Source organism: Mercenaria mercenaria, chromosome 2 (genome assembly GCF_021730395.1).
Source record: "Mercenaria mercenaria strain notata chromosome 2, MADL_Memer_1, whole genome shotgun sequence".
In the NCBI taxonomy this organism is placed as follows: Eukaryota; Metazoa; Mollusca; class Bivalvia; order Venerida; family Veneridae; genus Mercenaria; species Mercenaria mercenaria.
The window spans coordinates 84185426-84201141 of NC_069362.1; the positions used below are offsets into that span (position 1 = coordinate 84185426).

General features: G+C 34.7%; 1 protein-coding gene across 4 annotated transcripts in view; it reads left to right on the forward strand.

Annotated features, from left to right (window-relative positions):
* Positions 1-15716, forward strand: part of LOC123564453 (protein phosphatase 3 catalytic subunit alpha-like) — a 98022-nt gene that overhangs the window by 32298 nt on the left and 50008 nt on the right. For all 4 annotated transcript variants that reach the window (XM_045358060.2, XM_045358058.2, XM_045358059.2 and 1 more), the window contains exons 9-10: positions 2911-3036; positions 7260-7337. In XM_045358060.2, coding sequence (XP_045213995.1) covers positions 2911-3036; positions 7260-7337 — 204 coding nt within the window. The remainder of the gene's footprint in view (positions 1-2910; positions 3037-7259; positions 7338-15716) is intronic.

Here is a 15716-nt window from a genome sequence, read left to right on the forward strand (position 1 = left end):
AGTCAACTTTTCTCATAAACTATCAAAGCTATTGCTTTAAAACTTGCAACAGTTTTTCACCATCATAAGTGGACACTGTACACAAGAAACATAACTCTATCCTGCTTTTGCAAGAATGATGCCCTTTTTAGACTTAGAAAATCATGGTAAATATTTCTATTATACAAAAATCAATGAGCGTCGCACCGCAAGCGGTGTCTTGTACTATCTGATTTTTTTAAAAAAATGTTGAGTTATTGTCACACTTGAGCAGTTGTCGCGTCGGCGTTGCCTGTAAGTTTTATGTTTAGTCACTTTTCTTCTAACTATCAAGCTATGGTTTGAAACTTGGAATACTGTTACATCATAAGCGACCCTGTATAGCAGAACATAACTCCATCTTGCTTTTGAAGATTTATGGCCCCTTTTGTTAATAGAAAATATCAGATTTCTTGGTTAAGTTTTATGTTTAGGTCAACTTTTCTCCTAAACTATCAAAGCTATTGCTTTGAAACTTGGAATACTTGCTCACCATCATAAGCAGACCGACCCTGTACATCAAGAAACATAACTCCATCTTGCTTTTTGCAAGATTTATTGCCCCTTTTGGACTTAGAAAATCAGTTTTCTTGGTTAAGTTTTATGTTTAGGTCAGCTTTTGTCCTAAACTATCAAAGCTATTGCTTTAAAACTTGCAACACTTGTTCACCATCATAAGTTGACCCTGTACAGCAAGAAACATAACTCTGTCCTGCTTTTTGCAAGATTTATGGCCCTTTTTGGACTTAGAAAATATCAGATTTCTTGGTTAAGTGTTATGTTTAGGTAAACTTTTTCTCTTAAACTATCAAAGCTATTGCTTTGAAACTTGCAACACTTGTTCACCATCATAAGCTGACCCTGTACAGCAAGCAACATAACTCAATCCTGCTTTTTGCAATAATTATTGCCCCTTCTGGACTTAGAAAATCATTTTCTTGGTTGAGTATTATGTTTAAGTCAACTTTTCTCATAAACTATCAAAGCTATTGCTTTAAAACTTGCAACAGTTTTTCACCATCATAAGTGGACACTGTACATCAAGAAACATAACTCTGTCCTGCTTTTTGCAAGAATGATGGCCCTTTTTAGACTTAGAAAATCATGGGTAGGACAATATTTCTATTACACAAAAAAAATCAGATGAGCGTCAGCACCCGCAAGGCGGTGCTCTTGTTTGACAGGCCTCTAGGCCTGCAGTTGTCAAACTTCATACGTTGGTTGCTGTGGTCAGTAGCTGGTCACTTTCGTTTTGGGGTCAGTAAGTCAAAGCTTAATGATCAGTGACTTCGAAACTGAAAATGGTTTCCACTCAGTAAAGAATGCTTTGGCCTTAAATTATTGTTAAACTTCATAGGGTGATTGTCTGTTGTCAGTCTAGTTAGTAGGCCAAAAGTGAAACCCAGACAAAACAAACAAACTAGGTCAAGAAAAGCTTGTGAACACTAGAGGCTAGAGTTGTAACAAAATCTTTATGAAATTTAGTCAATGTTTTTCTTGATGATCTTTAGGTCAAGTTCAACTCTTGGTCATGTGGGGTCAGATCAATGGAGAAGCTTGTGAACACTCTAGAGACCACATTTGTGACCCAATCTTTAAGAAACTTGGTCAGAATGTTAGTCTTGATGATCTCTAGGTCAATTTCCAAACTGAGTCATGTTGGATTAAAGACTTGGTCACCAGGTCAAATCGAAGGAAAAGCTTTGAACACTAGTCTAGAGGCCACAGTTGTGACCCAATATTTATGAAACTTAGAAAGTTTGGCTTGATGATTTCTAGGTCAAGTTTGAATCTTGGTCATGTGGGATCAAAAACTAGGTCATCTGGTCAAATCAAAGGAAAAGCTTGTGAACACTTCAGAGGCAACATTTGTGACTCAGTCTTTATGAAACTGGGTCAAAATGTTTGTCTTAATCATTTCTAGGTCAAGTTTGAATCTGAGTCTTGTGGGGTCAAAAACTAGGTCACTAGGCCAGATGAAAGGAAAATCTTTTCAGCATTCTAGAGACCACAATTTAAGTTTGAAACTCATGAGAATTAGAACGTTTTTTGTTGATAATCTATAGGTCAAGTTTGAATCTGGGTCATGTGGGGTCAAAAACTAGGTCACCGGTCAAATCAAAGGAAAAGCTTGTGAACACTCCAGAGGCTACAGTTGTAACCAAATCTTTATGAAGTTTAGTCAGAATGTTTTTCTTGATGATCTTTAGGTCAGGTTCAACTCTTGGTCATGTGGGGTCAAAAACTAGGTCAGTAGGCCAGATCAACTCTGGGGAGCGATATATGGGGCCGTCATGGCCGTCTTGTTTGGGTCAGTAGGTGAAAGATGAGAGTAAAGATGACCTTGTGACTCAAAAACAGTAGCATCTCGATAACTTAAGAATGATTTGGCCTTCATAGGATGGTTTCCTATAGTCAGTAGCTGTCTCTTATTGTGTTGGGAGTCAGTTGGTCAAAGGGCGAGGTCATAGTGATCTTGAGAGCGAAAATTAGACAGGTCCTCATAGGAGGCTTAAGTGTTTTACAGTTAAATATTGTTTTTCCAAATCAGCACAAAAAAGAAAAACTCTAAAGATTTTTGTTTGACTGTGTAGACTGTGGCATTTATAAATGGTCAGTTTACAGAAAAGTAAATCCTGAACAAAATATCTTTGGTTTTAAATGCATTAAGGGACTATAGAAGTGGGGTTTAATTATTATATTCCAGCAGACATAGTCACCTTAAACTAGTGTGTTAGCATAAGTGATAGTATTTGATATTATCAAAAATATTGACATTATTGCAATAAAAAATTGTTTATATAATTTCACTAGGTTGCTTTCACCTTCATTCATTTGGTTGCTTATACTTACTATGGGAAATTATGTGTTTCTATTTTATGTTTATTTCAGCTGCTATATTAAAATATGAAAACAATGTGATGAACATTAGACAGTTCAACTGTTCACCTCATCCATATTGGTTGCCAAATTTTATGGATGTTTTTACTTGGTCATTACCATTTGTAGGAGAAAAAGGTGAGCATATTTCTTATCGTTTGTTTATTAACTCAGTTACAGAAAGTATTTAAATTGTTCATGGAAATTATGATGGTACGGAAATTCTGAAGCTTGTACACATAAAAATGAGTGACAACTTGGAAATTTAATAGAATATTCATGTTATATGTAACAACATAATAAAAATAGCTTAATTTGTATCTTAAATAGGTCAGTTTGAAGTCAGAATAGTGTCATTGTTATAGTTTTCGAATATGGGATTTTGGTGGCAGTTTCTTTATCTATTGTTGTTCCGCTATGTCTTAACAAAAATTATTTTATTGCTTTGCTGATAGAAATTTCTCAAAGAAGAAAAAAACAATCAGTTGAATGAGAGGATGTCATTAATTTTCTAATCTGACCTTTGTATCTTCCATTTACCTTGTTGTGTTAATAACAGTGCTAAAAAATGAGTTTGATGCATTGCTATCCAATATTACATTCATTTGATCAGATTTCTGAGAATTTATTGCTGATATTGCAGATTAAGTCTCCATCATTAGAGTTTGGATTATTAGCTTACCAGAGCCAAAGGCTCAGGGTGAGCTATTCTGATAGTTCACCGTCCGGCGTCCATCGTCGTCCGTAAACTTTTACTTCAAACGACATCTCCTCATAAACCGCTATGCCAATTTCATCCAAACTTCACAGGAATGTTCCTTGGGTGAAGCTCTACAAAAATTATTCAAAGAATTGAATTCCATGCAGAACTCTGGTTGCCATGGCAACCAAAAGGAAAAAAACTTTAAAAATCTTCTTCTCAAATACTAGAAGCCCTAGAGCTTAGATATTTCGTGTGAAGCATTGCCTAGTGGACCTCTACCAAGTTTGTTCAAATCATTTTGACCCCCGCCCCAGGGGTCACTTGATTTTACATAGGAAAATCCTAAAAAATCTTCTTCTCAAAAACCAGAAGCCCTAGAGCTTAGATATTTGACCTGTAGCATTGCCTAGTGGACCTCAACTAAAGTTGTTCAAATCATTACCCCGGGGTCACTTGATTTTACATAGATTTCTAGAGGAAAATCTTCAAAATTTTTGAAAAAATAAACCAGAAGGCCTAGAGCTTAGATATTTGACATGTAGCATTGCCTAGTGGACCTCTACAAAATTTGTTCAAATCGTGACCCTTGGGGTCAAAATTGACCCCGCCCCAGGGGTCACTTGATTTTACATAGGAAAATCTTCAAAAAATTTCTAAAAATAAACCAGAAGGCCTAGAGCTTAGATATTTCACATGTAGCATTGCCTATTGGACCTCTACAAAATTTATGCAAATCATGACCCCCGGGGTCAAAATTGACCCCGCCCCAGGGGTTACTTGATTGTACATCGGAAAATTCTTCAAAAATTTTCTAAAAATAAACCAGAAGGCCTAGATCTTAGATAGTTGACTTGCAGCTTTGCCTAGTAGACTTCTACAAAATTTGTTCAAATCATGACCCCCGGGGTCAAATTGACCCCTCCCATGGGGTTACTTGATTGTACATAGAAAAAGCTTAGAAATTTGACATGTAGCATTGCCCAGTGGACCTCTACAAAATTTGTTCAAATCTTGACCCCCCAGGGTCAAATTGACCCAGCCCTAGGGGTTACTTGATTGTACACAGGGAAATCTTCATAAATTTACTAAAAATAAACGAGAAGGGCTAGAGCTTAGATATTTGATATGTAACATTGCCTAGTAGACTTCTACAAACTTTGTTCAAATCATGACCCCCGGGATAAAATTGGCCACGCCCCAGGGGTTACTTGATTGTACATTGGAAAATCTTCCAAAAAATCTCTAAAAATCATCAGTTTGACATTTGAAACATGTAGCTCATATTACTTGGGTGAGCGATCCAGGGTCATCATTACCCTCTTGTATCACAGTGCTATAGGTATTCTTCCTCTCTGTTTTCGTATTTGAAGAAAGAAAAATATTGTTACGGCTCTGTCTTGTGGAGACTTGGGGCTATATCTTAAATGAGATGAGAAAAATTGAGGAAATCCAGTGTATGGATCGGTGAAACATGGGTGATTACCATTGAAATACTGTTGATATAATTCTCTGGCTGATTCAACTGATCAATACAGATTACTGGCAGACACTGCGACCCAGATTGTTCAGTTGTGTTTCTCTTTTTTTCTTGCTTTCTTTGTTATGTTGACAAACTGAGCTTCAGCTCTTCCCAGGTAGTTTTTTAAGCTCTGCTCCATGTTCTCCTCATAGCCATATTGAAGATAGATTGCTTAATACCCTTTTTGTGGATCAGCTGTCTTGACCACCACCCCATTCCCCCAATTATTGTTTGTTGATATTGCAGCTTGGAAAAAAGCAGAATTTCATTCTCTCACCATATTCCATACCTCATGGTTTTATTTCGATGTTAATGAGATGTGGAACCAAAATTTGTAGTCCTGTTTGGCGCCATATAACCTATACTGTGTTGGTGCGCCGTAAAACCCAAATAAATAAATATATATTCTCTCACCATAGATAATTGAGATGGGGTATAGTATTTCTCCTGTTTGTGTTTATTTGTCCTGTCAGCAACTTCGTCATATGAAATACTTTGCATAAATGACCACCATAACAAGATGTGTTGCATGTCAAATCCAGACCCCTAGGTTAAAGTTCCAAAGTCACACCTAGGGTTCAGTCCAAATGTGGTTTTAATCAAAGTGCCATTACTCACATGATAATCTTCTGGGTCCTAATGTCACTTAGTGGGGGCACCTGTGCAGGCTGTGCTATATGAACACTTTTTCTAATTTAAGAATTGCTAAACTGGCACTTTATCTTAAGGTCAATAGCCTCCTATGTCTGTTGTTTGCAGTGAAGGAAATTAATACCGGTTACAGAATGGAGAAAGTCATTTCAGCAACTATGATGATTTTGTTACATTGTCAATTTGAATTTAACTTTCCTTAAGTTGCAGTTTCTCAGACTTTGTTTTCTCATTGCACAGAAAATACAATTGTAACAAACATATAAAAATTCAATACACTGGATGAAAAGTAGATTGGGAAAAGAGTATCAAGATGTAATACAGTTTAGTCAATGGGATTAGATTAGTGATCAATCTGACACATGGCTGTACATTGAAGGGGAATTTAAGATTCTAAAATGGCAATTCTTTACAAGTGCAGTGTTAAGTATTTGGTCTTCCATACTTTGTTAGAAAACTTTTGGAGACATTTATAATAACTTGGTATATAGAAACTTGATATTGATTTACAGGATAATTTAATGCAGACTAATATTTGTTTTGACATATCTGGAACCTTTCTTTTTCAACATATCAGATTTTTAGGTAAAGCAAGTGATATGCTAAAAAGTGCTTAATAACTACCAGATCAGTTTGCCCATGAAATTTTTCTCAGTTAAGTTAAAGTAGTTTATAATTTTATGGTAATAGGTTTCTTTTTTAATTAATTTCAAATAGATTGTAGGTAATGCTATTTGTATGCAAGTTCTGTCGGATAAATGAAACTGATTATATTCCAGGTGTTAAATTAAAGCCTGTTTGATATGCTAGAATGCCTGTATTTCATGAATAGATTGTGTTTCATTTTGTCACTTCAGCACAAACAGTTAACTGTTTTATCATAATGAGGTAGTTACCAACTTATTGCACAGAGCTGAAGATTTGTTAACCATCATAGAACTAATAAGAAAATGTAATTTATGAGTTAGAAAAAATTGTATTTCGGCTTTAGATAAATGCAATGAAGCTGTATCTTTTAAAGATTAATTTCGTTTCAAGCATGTTAGTTGATACATGTAATTGTATATGTTAGAATCACTTTGGCAGCTGAATGATGTAACAAATTGATGGCAGTGGCAGATAGTGGTCACAAAGTGAGACCGCATCCTGTTTTAATTTAGACAAGACACCAGATTTAATAAAAAATGGACTGCAAAAATAGTACAATAACGCTTAGTGTAAACTGAAAAGAGATTGGGGTAAAGAAACAGTTATGGTAATTTGAAAAGATGATTGGTGATCAGTAAGATCTGGCAGTCCAGGGACTCCTTCAGTTAAGTCCTATACCGAAGAAAATGGCCATGGAATTAAATTGAAAAGAAATAAAACACCCACCTTACTTTCCATTCCCATTGCTTACTTTAGATGTTATTGACTTCTCTGCTGAGATGTTGTTGTTTTGGTTGTTTTAAAGAAAGCACATAAATAGTTATAGTATTTTTGTTGCAGTCACCGAGATGCTTGTAAATGTATTGAATATTTGCTCAGATGACGAGTTGATGAACGATATCGACGACACATTCGAAGGTAAGTTTCTTCCTGTATCGTGCATTGTACTTTATTTGTACCTTTTCCGGGTTGTCAGTGTTTTTTCTTCATGAAACATTATAAATGTTTGTCCACATGGATAGTTTCAATATTTGCTTATAGAAAACAGTCCAGCATACTTATATGTACTAGTTTTATATTTTACAAAATAAATTGTATACTGTATATACAAATATTTTCTTAGGTTATTGTATGTGACTGCTTCATTTGTGGTGTTGCACATAAAGAAAAAGAAGCAAAATAGTGGAAAGTACTAATCTTCTGATAGTGTTACATTTGACAGATTCCTTACACCCAATAGGCTGTGGTCAAGCTTCCATTTTTCACGAGTGTCATTTTATATACTGTCAAGAAGATCATGCAGAGTTCCTATACTCAGTACCTTTTAATTGACTTACATCTAAAAGTTCCTTTGTTATGCTGGCCTATAAATGGAAACAATCAAAATAAATAGGAGCATTATTGTCATTTTATCATTTTAATTTACATCGTTTTGGCAAATTTTGGGCAAGAAATTCATTATTGTTTCCTTTCTTGGTTTTTTGCTTGTTTGTTGATTGGTTGGCTTTTTGCATGATTTCAATTTTTCAAACAAGAATATATTGTCTAGTTTTTGAAATAAACTGTTGTAATGTAATATGCATGTATTCAAAGCTTCTTAAGCTTTTCTGCTTCAAACATTCAAATGTTGATCCAAGTTGATATCAGAATATAGAAAACAAAGGAAAGCTTGATTAATATTATTTTTGTAGAACAAACAAACCAAAGGAATGTAAAATTGCTGTATTACTATTTAAATAAAGTTGCTTTTGCACATTTAGTCCTTTTTTTGTTAGCTCACCTGAGCATAAAGTGCACACGGTAAGCTTTTAGGATCGTTGCTTGTTCATCATCCGCAATTTCTGTAAAGAACATCTCCGTAACTGATATGACAGTTCAATCAAACTTCTCAGGAATTTTGCTTTCATGTTGCCTTGTGACCAGAATGAAAAACTATGAAAAATTTTCTGAAAATTCCTTTCAAATAATTCTTTTTCGTTCACATGTGGCCAGGGAGTGGGGCTAGTTTTCCCTATATATGGCTCTATGGAAAATTGTGAATGTCTATGAACCTGCTGGTCCATTTTCAGAATATTTTCACAGCAATGTACTTTGATTAAACTTCTGCCAAATTTTTTCAAATAATTATTTTTGTTAAAAACATGGCCAGGGAAGGGGCTAGGTTTCCCTATAAGGCTATGTGGAAAAGTCCTCTCAAACAGCTGGTTTGATTATAAACTAACAGTAATTTTACAGCAATGTACCTTATGTGAATCTCTACCAAATTCCTTCTAATAATTCTTTTTCATTATAAATCTTGGCTGCCAGGGGGTAGCTATATGGCTGTATGGAAAACTTCGAAAATCTTGTCTTGCGAAACTTCTGGCTCAATTTGAAAATGGTTTCACAGAAATGATCCTTTGGTGACCCTCTTCTAAATTCTTTCAGGTCATTCCATTTTATTAAAAAGAACATGGCCACCTGGGGGCTGGGATAGTTTTCTCTATATGGCTATATGGAAAACTTTGAAAAAAATTTTCCTCTCAGACCGCAGATTTCTAATTCAAAATAATTTGGTATCTTGTCTTAGATTCTTGTGTCATTACCCCCGCCAATCTCCCTCCAACCCGTCCAGCCCAACAAAGACACATTTTCATTACCAACTTATAATTATTAAGTGGAAACTTCAAAAGCTTACCTGTCAGAAAATTTGGCCCTACTTCAAAATAATTTCACAGGTATTTTTCTTGCATGACCATCTACCAAAATTGTTCAGGCAAGCCGTGTAACTCAGGTGAGTGATCTAGGGCCATTATTTCCCTCTTGTCGGTAATATATTTAAAGATTTGAACAGCACATTTCAGGTTGCTTAAAAAATTTACCACTTTTGTGAATTGTCTTTATGCACAATTTTAAGATGTTTACATGTTTGATATTGTTCTTTTCACCGACGATCACAGGCGATAATGATGGTAGGGGACTTTTTACAACTTATTGCATGACTTCAAAATTTCCTTTGGATGTGCTTTGTAGTATTGTTATTCAGCTGATAATTTCTACTCTTCTAACCATTATTGTATTTAAGTACACTTTATATTAAGTTTTCCTAAGTTAATCAGCACTTCCACTATTAAAGTATAATTTTGTTGAAATGGTTTAAGCACATCTACATGAAAGTTTCTTTGTACTCCAAAATGATAACTGAAGTTTAAGCCTTACAGACAGAAATCTTTCAAATATTAAGCAGAGGGAGAAGATTCTGTTTGACCTTTCAGTGTTAAAGCATGTTCACAGCTTCTGCCCGTCATGCTGTAGTTGGTGTCTATATTTTTCTTGGGAATATTTGGGTTTCTTCTTACTCCAGGTCAAACAGCTTTCACACTTGAGGTGTCCTCAGTTTCTATATGCATGTTAGATCTGCAGCTTCAGTATTTCTTACTCTTTATGAATGGTGTGACACAGTTTTTTTTCTTGTTTATGCACTATTTAGCAGGTAATATTTTGTTTTTCATTTATAGTAAAATTTAATAATTGACAATGATCGCTCTATTCACTGTTTGCAGCATACATATATGTAATCTAAGCTCCAGTAACATTGTGATTATTTAAAACTGCAATATTTGAAGCTGCTGTCTTGATATAAGCCAGATTGCGGAGCACTGTATTGATTAAAATTGTCGGTATTTGGCGCCTTGTATAGCGTTTAAAACAAGTTGCAGTCAAAATGTGTGGCCATGCATAACCCATACTTCATTGAAAGCTGTTTCTTTATGAATAAATAACATATTAACACCCACAACATAATTCCCACTGCACACTGAATCAATAGAGAACTTGTTAAAGGATATTGCCTATGGTCCAGCAAACAAATGTACATGCCGAAATACTCTGCCACAGATTTATTCATGTGGCAGAAAGTATTTTGTTTTAATGTAGTCATACATGCAATTATGGGTTTGGCATTCACTGCTAGTTTTTTTCTAGAATGTAAAAAATAGTAGCAGTTATGCAGAAGGTGGAATCTCAATTATTTGGAATGCTTGTAGTAATTATTGTCATAAGTGTGTGTGCAGATCTTGTTAATTTCTGCCAGAATGATGCTATCTATGAAGCCATATATACTAATTCGTAATAAATCCTGCACTTTCTGAAGTAACAGTTTTGCCAGAATTTTTATGGGAGGTAATAGTATAAATCATGTGCTTACTGAAGTACTAGTAACAGTTTTACCAGATTTTTTTGTATGCCTGTTTTGAAAAACACATGTTATTGAATAGTGTTGTCCCTTCGGTCAGCATTTTCCGTTTCTGGACTGTAAGTCATAAAGTATAGTTGCTATAGCTTTCAAACTTCAAAAAATAACTAAGCACCACTTTCAGAAGATCCCTATAGGTTTTAGGGTTCAAAGGTCAAGGTCATAGTAACTGGGAGACCAAATGGTATCTGGACTGTAAGTCATAAAGTATAATACCTACAGTTTTGAACTTTACTCAGTTACAAAGTGCGACTAGAGGAAGATCACTGTTAACTTCCGCATCAGTGGTTCAAAGGTCAAGGTCAGAGGGATCTGACTAAATTTCTGGATTTTTTTTTTCATTTCTGGGCTCTAACTCTGAAAGTATAATAGGTATGGCTTTCAAACTTTACAAAATTGCTAAGTACCACTTGAGGAAGATCCCTGATTTTTTGTAAGTAGCTCTAGGTCAAGGTCACAGGGATGACCACCCTCACAGCTATTTTTTGTGTTTAATCTACACTGCAAAAACTTTGTTCTTAGTACCTCTCATACCGACAAGTAATTTTTAAATTTTTGTTTGTTTTTCATTCAGTTACATGTTTCTAACTGGTCATCACGCCACGCTTTCAGAGTAATTGCTGATGCCCATTTTTACTGCTGTGTCCCGTTCTTATTGTGAATGGGCCTATTATGCACAGTTGGCACAGGAAACTTCATTCTTAATTAGTTACAAGTATACTTTTGATTTTCATTAGCTTGTCAAGGTAAATGGGTGCATTTCCAGCTGATGGGAACTTATAGGAGAAAATCATTCTGGAGGCATTTTTTTGTGTGGGAGCGTCGCAATAAAGAAGTAGAACTACCTGTTTTGCAGGAAGAATCCAAGCATTTGCTAATTTTAAAGTTTAATAATGATATTAAGTGAAATGTTACAGAAAAAATGAATTGTTACTGATTTTTTTTGTATCTTAAAAACATATTTAATAAAGAAAGTTTTATTCAAGAGGAAATTTGTCATACAATTGCAATAAGACTTCCAAAAAACAATTTTTGATGTTTCAGGAAAAACCATTTTCAGTATTTGACAAATTTTGCTCCCCGCCCTATTACTGATTTTCAGCAACTTTGTATCACCTCAAAAGTACATTGTGAAACCTTGTTTTGTAAGCTTCAGAAAAAACAAACTTAAAATGTTATTATCATATTGATTTGTCAGTATGATCAAGTTAGGTACATCAAAGAAAGCATTCCTTTTGTAGTTGTATATCTAGAGATATGGTTATATCCCTAATGGCTTGAACTGTTTATGAGCGGCTTATATTAAACTGCTTGCTCTGCCAACTGATTTCTGTCTGCTCAAATTATTGGGTATGATCAATAGAAATTGCATTAAGGTTTCCTATAGTTTGTAGAAAATTGAGCTGGTGGCATTGTGGAGGAATTAATCAGGACTGTCATATCATAGCCTTATGTAACTGTCACTACATAGGCCCGTGAATGACAGCAGTAATTAATTGGAAGCTGAGAAACACTCAAAGGCATGCTTAAACAGTTGCCCTGTCTATTTTCTTAAGGTCTTAGACATTTTAGAATTGCTTTATGGTGTTCCTTCATGTTCATAGTAATAGGAGATGTTCAATGGTTTGTGGTTTCTTACCTGTTGTTCAGTTCTTAACACAATCACTATTCATTAACTCTGAAATGGGAACTTGTCTCAGTCAATGTATTGTGTATTTTCAGTAGGTAGAGATTAAACATAAATTGAGGGGTAGTGAGTTCTGTCCCTGTAAAAAATAGTAGCAATGATACACAGGTCCAACCTGCCACTTATGTGAGAAAGTTGTCTGTTGCTGGAACAGAATTAGTCACTGTTACAAAATCCAGGAAAGCTGGTTATGTTAACTGACTTCTGTCGCATAATAAACGCAGAACTGAAGTAGCTAACATATTCCAGGGTACTGTCATCTAGTTTTTTTTCCAGATTTTTCCTTCTTCGTGATTGCACACAGGATTGTCACTAGTATCAAGTTAAAAGTGGCTGTCAACTAAAACACTTAGGTTTCTTGTTTCTATACATTACCAGTAATATTGATTGCATTATAAACAATTTATGGAGTTGCAGTTTTTTGATGTTGTAGGAGGGTGATTTCCTGAGGGAAACAACTTGTACCTGTAGTATGTTGGAGTAATCTATAAGGTTTTGCCAGGCTGACAGGAAAGAATGTTCATTACATGGGAAACACTGTAAACGTCAGCTGCAACTCGCGCTTTTAACATGCTGCTTGAGCAGCTTACAGTAAGAACAAAGTTAAAATACAAGAAAATCAGCTTATATCAAGAACAAAATCATGACGCACAGTCAAGGTTCAGTTATTTGCACCAAAACAAAGTTTAATCCGATGTATTATTTTCTACAATATTTCTAGTAAAATCCTGTGTTTGCTGTTTCAATTAGGGGAGTTCTAGGACATTTGGTTTTCTAATAATTTTTTTTTCACCATTGATAAAGATAATAAAGAACATGCTTAAATTTATAAAATAAGTAATATTAGTAGGTCTGGGGTATTAATAATAAAATTGCAGCATTTTATTGAATCATTATGAACTAGCATTATATTGTCAAGCAGTTAGGAGATGGTGCTATATAGAGCATTGCATCTTCCCTGTGAAACTGGACTTTGCTTCAGTAAAGTTTGATCTGCTTAGCAGCTTTATGTAAAAAGAGTTTCAGAAACCTTCCCTAAGGTGCATTCATTTAGATAGGCAAATTTTTTGTTTCATTATTAGATTTGTTGATTTCTTTAGGCATTTCAGTATTCTCCTTTATTCATTTTATGTGGACTAGTCTTTATTCGACATTGAAATATTTGCCTCTAAACTTGACTGTCAATTTGGAGAATAGTCGGTGATTGAGTAAGTTGAGGTATTTGACTGCTGTCTTCTGCTGTCCTGTTCATTTGTCAGAGATAATGCTGTTTACCAGAATTAGCTACTAGTGGACAGCTCTGATATAGATTGATATGTGGTAATTGGAACATCTAGATTTATTGTCAGCTATAACTGTTTCTTGTCACAACATGTTGACCTAATGTGTAGCAGAAAAATGTGGACAGAGAGAGCTTGAGGCACTGTCACTCATACCTTAATACAGGATTGTTTGGTGTTATACAGAAAATGCTATTGGGACACAGTAACATATCCTGGCGCATTCATTTTCTACACTCTTAAGATAGTATTTCTTGTCATTTGCTATAAATGAATTAATGGGGCACTTGCCAGACAATTGGTATTTGAAAGATTCAGAAAATGATTATAAAAGGGAAATGGCGGAAATTGCTTTTTTTTATAAAGACTTATTGGGAATTTCTAATAAGTACAGTTGCAGATACATTCAGCTTAATGCTCGGTAGATGTTATATTGTAAGACTGTCAGATGCTACTCGTATTCATAGCTACTGCTACAAAATCTTAAAAACAATTCATGCCTATTCAGAGGCTGCCTGCAATGTATACATATATATAAACAGTTTGCTTAAAGGTGGTTAATCAGGTTTTGGTTGAGTAATATATTTGTTCGAAACATTTAAATAATTATGTTTATGTTCACTGAGCACTTGATTAATGTTGGTTTTTCTCTCAATACGTTGTTAATATTTGATTTTCCTATCCTGGTTGCCCAACCAAGATATTATTATAGTTACTTTAGCAGAAGTGTAAATTTGGAAAACATACTTTGCGCAAGGAATGATATTGATATAAGAACTGTTGTATTATAATTGTGAAAGAAGTAATTAGCCAACATTTATTGGCAATTGGATCGCAAGTTTGCAAAATTATCATTACCTCCATTTGCATGTCTTTGTTGCTTACTAAGTTATTGGAAATGATTGGAAATGATTGAATTCCGAAGGCTTTTGATTTAGATAGCTGAAATATGCCAATACCTGTAAAATGTAAATTGTAAAATGAAAAACTATATAACATAATACAAATCAAAAGAATCCTTAGCTTTTTAAATATTTTCGTATAAAAGGGGAGTAATTACAAAATTTTATAAAAAGCAAAATGACACACCCGCGGCGGGTGGGCGGCATCCAGAACCATGTCCGCTCTCTAAGTCAAACAGTTTTCATCCGATCTTCACCAAACTTGCTGACAATGTTTGTGGGCATAATATCTTGGCAAAGTTCGATAACCAGCCAAATCGCCCCAGGCACCCTTGAATTACTCAAAATCTGTGAATTTGGCCTTGTCCGCCTCTAAGTCAAACAGTTTTCATCCGATCTTCACCAGACAGTGTTTTTGGGCATAATATCTTGGCCAAGTTCGTTAACAAGCGAAATCGCCCCTGGCACTCTTGGATTATGGCCTTTGAATTACTTAAAATCTTTTTATGATACGTAACTGAATATATAGATGAGCGTATTTTGTGACAGTCTGGCACTCTTGTTGTAGCTTATATAAATATTTAATATAATGAAAAGTTAAAAAATGTCATAAAATATTGCTTAAATGTGATTGACCACCTTTAATAGCTACTTCATATGGTAGGTTTAAATGTTATCTTGATTAAGATTGTTTAGAATTATCAGCTTTGGGTAGATATACACAAAAGTACTGATTTGTGTACATGAACTTTCTAGTTGATCTTAAAAGTGTCTGGACATTTTTCCAGGGGAGAGTTGGGACATTAGAAAGCTGATTATCTTAATTTTAAAGTAGATAAAACAAATTATGTTTTGATGAATAAGTTGGACAAACCTTCTTGTCGATATCCTGTATAAGGGAGTTTTGGGGCAAGAGATGAAAGTTTATTTCAAAGGAATTACTTGTCTTTTTTATGTAGGAAACAGTATTTTTTATATAATCAAGAGAAAACCAAATCCCAACTTTCAACTAGGAAATGCTAAAGTGACTGTGCCTGGACTTATGAATTAATGGAAGAACATTTTTTGAAGACTTTGGTGTTTGTTTCTATTTTGTTCTTTGTATATTTTTACAGTTGACCTCTATAGTATAACGTACAATTGCCTTAATGGTATCAATGGTGGCTATAGATATTGTACTCGGTGTTCCATGTA